This window comes from Centruroides sculpturatus, unplaced genomic scaffold (genome assembly GCF_000671375.1).
Source record: "Centruroides sculpturatus isolate CEXI.00-Female unplaced genomic scaffold, Cexi_2.0 scaffold3027, whole genome shotgun sequence".
Lineage (NCBI taxonomy): Eukaryota > Metazoa > Arthropoda > Arachnida > Scorpiones > Buthidae > Centruroides > Centruroides sculpturatus.
This window is the reverse complement of record NW_019387607.1, coordinates 5,481-12,285: the sequence shown is the minus strand read 5'-3', so window position 1 is coordinate 12,285 and position 6,805 is coordinate 5,481. Positions and strand designations below refer to the sequence as shown.

At 27.3% G+C, this 6,805-nt stretch overlaps 1 protein-coding gene across 1 annotated transcript; it reads right to left on the bottom strand.

The window, feature by feature from the left end:
• Positions 1-2,267: 2,267 nt before the first annotated feature.
• On the bottom strand, positions 2,268-4,588 carry LOC111616529 (spectrin alpha chain, non-erythrocytic 1-like). Its single transcript, XM_023357935.1, has 4 exons — positions 4,369-4,588; positions 3,621-3,727; positions 2,846-2,932; positions 2,268-2,769 (listed from the first exon to the last, which is right to left on the bottom strand). Exons 1-4 carry the CDS (start codon positions 4,586-4,588, stop codon positions 2,662-2,664), a joined length of 522 nt encoding a protein of 173 aa, XP_023213703.1. The 3' UTR covers positions 2,268-2,661.
• Positions 4,589-6,805: the final 2,217 nt, after the last annotated feature.

Genomic DNA, 6,805 nt, shown 5'->3' with positions numbered 1-6,805 from the left:
GCTTAAAAAGAAGGATAGGCAGGGTCAGACCCTCAGATGTGCGAGGATTCTCCAACGATAGACGTGTACGTGTGCTGATCTTTGTAATTATAAATTGTGAATACATGTGACTAATATTATTTTCTTTTTTATTTTGTGCATGTTACAAGTTATAAATAAATATAAACAAACAACACTAACTCTATAACATTAACTCTAAATACCAAAATGATTAATTTACTGTGTTTTTGTTATTTATTATTCCTGTTTTTAAGTATTTGGTATTCGGCCGAATAGTGATTAAATATTCGGTATTCAGCCGAATAGTGATTAAATATTTGGTATTCGGCCGAATAGTGAAAAATAGGCCGAATACCGAATAGTAACCGAATATTCATTACATCACTATTGAAAATCTAATAACAGAGCATGTAATATTAAATACAACATAAATTTGATTATCCAAAACTCTGGATTATCTGAAATGGTTTAAAAAAAAACTAGAACATGTAGCATTATATATATCATAGTTTAATACACAGATGCCAAACTCTCCATGTAACTGGAAATTACTATGTCATCTGTTGATTGTAGTACCACAAAGCTAAGTCAAATGTACAAACATTACATTAGATTTTGAATGAATTAATTTACTTTCAAATACAGCAATTGCATTACAATATTTCTAGTCCATAAAACTTTAAGTGCACAGTGCTTAATGCATCCAAAACACAAAAACAAACAAGTTTTTTGATTGTCCAAGATTTCGTTTATTCAAAAGACCCTTGGTTTCATCAAGTTTGGATAATCACGTTTCCCCTATAGTTAATGTAGGATGATAATTTGTAGTTAGAATAGTATAAAGTATTGAATTAAAAACAAAAAAAAAAAAGAGATACAGCCAATTCTGTTTTTATATGATAGCTACATATGTGAAAATTTTATGTAAAAAGATATTGTTCATATATAAAAATGGTAGTTTAATTCCAGATCTTAAAAATCAGTAAAAACATTAAATAAACCCATTAATAAGATGTAAATAAAATATTTCAATATTAATTAATAAATTGGAGAAACTTATTTAATATAAATTTATTAAATTTTGCTNAAAATAACAAATTCACTAACACCTTATTTGCCAAGAAAAACATATCTATGTTAAGTAAAGACAGTTTTTAAAACCACATTAATTAAAATTTTTGCTGCAATTAATTTCACATATTAATCAAATCCTGTGTAAGTAGTGGCATGCAGTGACATTTGATGGGGAAGCTGTTGTGGCCAACTTGGCAACACCTCACCATGTCCCCAGATTTAGTCTTTTGTCTCCCTCTCCAGTTCATTCTTACCACATGCATTGTACTGGTGCCAGTCCTTGTACTCGAGTTCCAAATAAAATTATTTTATTTTTTAAGATTCTGATTATTTGGTCTAAAACCCAAACTGTTTCCATAAAAAATTTTGAACAAATACAGGAAATGACAAAAATAAACAGTTTATTTTAATTCTAAAATAGATAATTTACATAAAACGAAGATATAAGAACTTGTTTTTATTATTTTTTATAAACTATTTGGTGATTTTTTCCTGCAAAGTCATTAATTACTTTATCAAAAAAATCATTTGTCGTTGATTCCATCAAAGTATTTAAAAGCTCTTTTCCTATTGAAAGCAATGCTAGTGACAACAATCTTTCCTCCAACTGAGTGTTCCTTGCAAATGTATCAACTCGCTTCATGGTTGAAAAACTGCACTCAACAAATGCACTCGTAGATGGTACCATGAAAATTAACGATATTAAATCATATAATTCTTTTAGTACATCTTTGTTCAGATCGTCATTAATTATAATACATTTTATGTCCAAGAGTGACTTGCCAATTTAGTATGGACACGAATATAAATATTGCAATCCACTACATAATTTAAATAAATTAAAAAATTCTCCATAAAATTTACTTAATTTAAAGAATTAAAACTCGCTTTGGAAAATTGTTTTTCATAATATTTAAAATTATTAACGTCTAAAAGTGATAAAAATTCTCAAGATTTTATGTCTGAAAATCTGTCAATATAATTATAATTAAAAAACATTATAATTAAATATAGCTTTCTAAAGAAACGTACATAAAAATAACATAAAATATTCTTTACTTTTTAAATCTTAAAACAATGCACTTAGTCAAATAGCTCTGTATGAGTGGCTAATGGATAGAATCATTGGAAGTGTTATACGATATTTTGGTGTGTAGCATCCACCAGCTAAACCACATGAGGTTGGTGCTCTGTAAAGCGCATGTGCAAATGCATATAATCTGGATGCTTTACACCATTCAAATATTTTCGCTGTGGAAGCCATTCCGTATTCGACAATACAGCGCTTCCATTGCAAATATACATATGTGAATTCATATTCAAATATACAATAGCAATCTTATCATTGTTTTTCACAGGTATAGAAATTTGTAATAAAATACATAATGTGGTTATAATAAAATATTAATTTTAAGTAATTTAAAGTGTGTTAAAATATCAAAATATTCACACAATATGTATTTATGTTTTAGAAAATACAAGGGAAGCAGCACTTCCACAGCTTCCCTAAACAGCACGCCACTGTGTGTAAGCAAGAAATACTTGTACTATGTAATGTATAATTTTAAATAAACATATTGGTATATGTTAACTGTCAGCAAGAACAAAGAATAAACTTAAATACAGACAAACCTCAAACTTTTTCTTCATGACTTCTACACTATCATTAGGATCTTCTGTAGTTAACATTTTTTCCTATAAAGTTTATAAAAAATGATTATTTAATTTATTTTTCCTTATAATATCTAGTTTTAAAATATTTAATTATTACCTTATCTTTCATCCAAGCTTCAAAATCATCACATTCTCTATAGAAACCAAAAAGACATATTGCATCTTCTAAATATAAACGTCTCTCCTAGATAATGAAAATAACTTTTATTAATATATTTTATATATAGTTTAAAGAATATAATAAATGACATTAAATCATTAACAAGTAAATTGTAAAAAAATGTTATTTTTCAGCACTTCTTTTATAATATATATTTAAATACTTGGAAAAAATCTGGATATAAAAATATAAAGAAATTATGATCACATGCTATCTAAACATTGTCTGATTGAATATTAATTTTGATATATGGTTAATATATCAAAATAGTATTTAGTATTTAGCATTTAATAATCTATATAATTATATATTTAGTTAATGGCTTCAAATAGCTTCAATACCTCTTAATGAATTTATTGTATAAAACAGATTGTAATCATATGATTTTCTAGATTTTGGACAAAAGCCCATTGAATATTTTCATTATATAAAAGAAATTAAATCATTTATAGAATATGGTAAAATAATATACAAGATTTATGTTAATTTAAACTTATAATAAAAAATACTATCTAATTTTTTATTCAGAAAATTGCACCAACTGATAATTAAAAAAAAATCAAACGTTCATCCTCAACTTAGTTATAAATAATGTAAAATATACTCAAAATAATTATTCTCATATTTTCTTTGAGTTTAGATTTTAAAAATTTTTAAATAATAATTATTTTTAATTTATTACTTTAATTGAAAGTTATAATTTTAATATTACCTGTGACAATTTAACAAGATGTTCATAAGCTACATTGATTACATTCTGACGTTCTTTTACATTTTCTCCTTCTTCGGGTTTACTAGATGATCTAGATAATGTCCTTTCTATCGGATAAACAAAATAATAACATGTAATAATTATTGCTGTTTATTTGTTAAACTAATATATTGACATTTTCATAAAAGAATAGCTTCAGGATTAACGTAGCATAATACTAATTTAAGGATTGAAATTTATATTAGTGGAGAATATTCAGATCAAAGTAAAAACTATTTGTTGATGTTAGATAAATAATTAAATATAAAAAAAGTATAAACAAAAAATATATACACAGTATATATATGTATACAATTTCATTTAAATATTTTTGTAAATTATATAAATTCATTCAAATATGCTAAGGCAAAATCTACTTCCAATTCATTAAAGTACTTTTGTATTAATTATATTTACATTTTTACATCATTTTAAAGTATATTTGGATATAGATGAGCCCTATTGCATCAATTTTACTCTTTAATTCATTTAAAGTAATTAGAAAAAAAAAATGCACACAATTTCATTCTTGCCTTAATGGCACTCTGTCCTGCAATTCTGGCTATTGAGTTTACTCCCATGAGCCCGTACAATATAAAAATGCTTCTGAAAATAACTTTGAGTTGAGATTTTTCTATTCATCCCAATTAGTGTGTGTGTGTGTAATATAAACTATTTTTCAATCTTAAATAAAGAGTTATTGACTTACTTATCTCAGGAGATTTATCTTTTTTCCTCTTAATGACTTTCTTTTTTAATACAGTCTTCTTAACTCGTTGTTTCTCAGGAACTTTTACTGGTTGTTTTACAACTTTTCTTACTATTTTTGGCTCAACTAATTTAACATAATTTGCAGGAACAAAACCATCTTGTCCATTTGCTTTTCTGACATTCCACCAATCAGCATTTGTTTCGTGAATTAATATCATTACCTGAAATTATTATTATGGATATATAAATTGAGTAATTCAAATTATAAAATATGATTAAATATTTGTTTAATTAACATTAATTTTAAATTAAATACTAATAGTAAATATCTTTATTAAATAATGAAATATATAAATAAAATATAAAAATCAATAAAAAATTTTTGAATGAAATGTCATCTACTAATTATATTTGTTTATATTTAATTTTCATTATAGAATATATTATTAAAGATTTAAAGTATATTACTGTATATGTATATAATTACATAAGAGTAGTATTTAATTGAAAAATATATATTAACTAGCTGGTTACATCTGGCTTTGGCCAGGTTTATAAAGTATTTGTAGCAGTAATTGTAACAACCAGTGTTATTAATTGTAAATTTGAAAAATGTATGTGATAAACCCATTTTATGAACATTATCAGAATGCCTATAAACTATGTAGAAGTACTTGTATGTTCTCAGAAATAGTGAGTTTATAGAAAAATTATTAGAATTAGTTTGGTTTATTTTGTTATAATAATGCAACATGTTGGGATCTGCCAAGGGAGATGCCTTGCAGGAAGACTTTTATGTGAAGCTGGCCCCCTATTTAAGTGTTACTAATGTGAAGAAAACTTGGAAAACTCCTTGTGGCTGGTCTGTTGGCAAGATGCAAACCCATGAGCAACTACAGTGTTCAATGGTTTTATCTACTCGGCCACTGATGGGCACTTATTAGAATTAAGAAAGTACCATTCAGAAATGAAACAACCCGAGTTGTTATTTGTAGAAAGTTAAATACCTATAAAGTTTCACAGAGTAACACTTTCAACTTCAAGCAGGCAAGAACTATGTGCTACCCATTGCAGTAATTAAGTAAATATATTTGTTTTTAAAATTACAGTAGAGCATCGATTATCCGACCCTCGATTAACCGTCACATCGGTTAACCGACCGTTCTAGTTGGCAAATTTCAAATCTTTGCTAGTGATGTGGACTACAATATTTGGCTATGTCTTGGCTACTTTAATATTATTTTTGTTAAATTTTTGCGTGTTTTAGTTGGCAACCCTGACTCAACCATTGAAGAGAGGTCAGTATTTAAACGAGACTTAATTTTGTAATTATGAGTGGTTTTGTAATTATGAGTGGTTTTGTGAGCAATAAAATAATTTAAAAATAATTTTTAATGATACAATAGCGACGATTATTATTTTTAAAAAAATTTCTTAGGCTTAACATAGATGAAAATTCAACGCGAAGTTGGTTAATAGCGATATACTATACTAATTACATGGGATATACTAATATACTATATTAATAATGTATTTTTTTTTTTCCTTTTTTTCAGTTATCCGATTTGTTCAGTTATCCGACCAACCTGAGTCCCCAATTGATGCTCTACTGTATATCCTTTTTGACTAGAGCAAGAGAAGACTTTATATTGTATAGCCTTTGTTTGTCAATTTTTACAATTATTGTCCTGACAATTTTATCAACTGTAGAATATACAATTGTATCAAATGTATATAATGCCCATGTGTTGCATTGCGACAGGTGGACGATGTGTGAAGGGGGATGCCTCCTAGGAGGGAGTTTTATGAAAAACTGGCTCTATTTAGGTGTTACTAACTTGAAGAAAACCTGGAAAACTGCACATGGCCAGCCCGTTGGTGATGGGTTCACCCATGACTGACTATGAGTATAACAGTTTTGATTCCACACAGGTAAGTGCCAAATGCTACTCATCAAAGTAATTATAGCAATTATAGCACAAAGTATTATTACTTTGTGCTATATCATTGTTGCAGTAACTAAGTGAATATACTGTAATAATATTTGTTTTTTTTAATNCCTATCAGGCTGCGATTGGCTCATGTATTTAATCATTCCTACAACGTAAAATTCGATTAGCGTGGAACGTATCTAAGCGTTATAGGGGGGTCTACAGTATATACATATTAATTTATAATGAAAGTACATATAAGTTAAAATAATAATGTCTCATCACGAAAAGCTCATCATTAAAAATTCATAATTAAAAAAAAAACTATATATTTTTAATGTGATTTCTTTTTGACTCCTTCCATCCATGAGCACTAAGAGGGTCTTTTAATAAAGCCCATTTCGGGTTTGGTCAGGCCCACAATGAGGTAGTCAAGTGGTGAGAGACATATCCAAGATGAACCACCTTCAAAAAATTCCTGGGACCCATCCAGATTCGTTCCTG

Excerpts from the sequence above, each read along its gene's own strand:
- LOC111616529 (XM_023357935.1), bottom strand. The coding sequence starts at position 4,588 with ATGATATTAATTCACGAAACAAATGCTGATTGGTGGAATGTCAGAAAA. Across the intron at positions 3,728-4,368 it reads AGATAAATCTCCTGAGATAA|AAAGGACATTATCTAGATCA; the intron begins GTAAGTCAATAA and ends TTTATCCGATAG. Across the intron at positions 2,933-3,620 it reads ATCTTGTTAAATTGTCACAG|GAGAGACGTTTATATTTAGA; the intron begins GTAATATTAAAA and ends TTCATTATCTAG.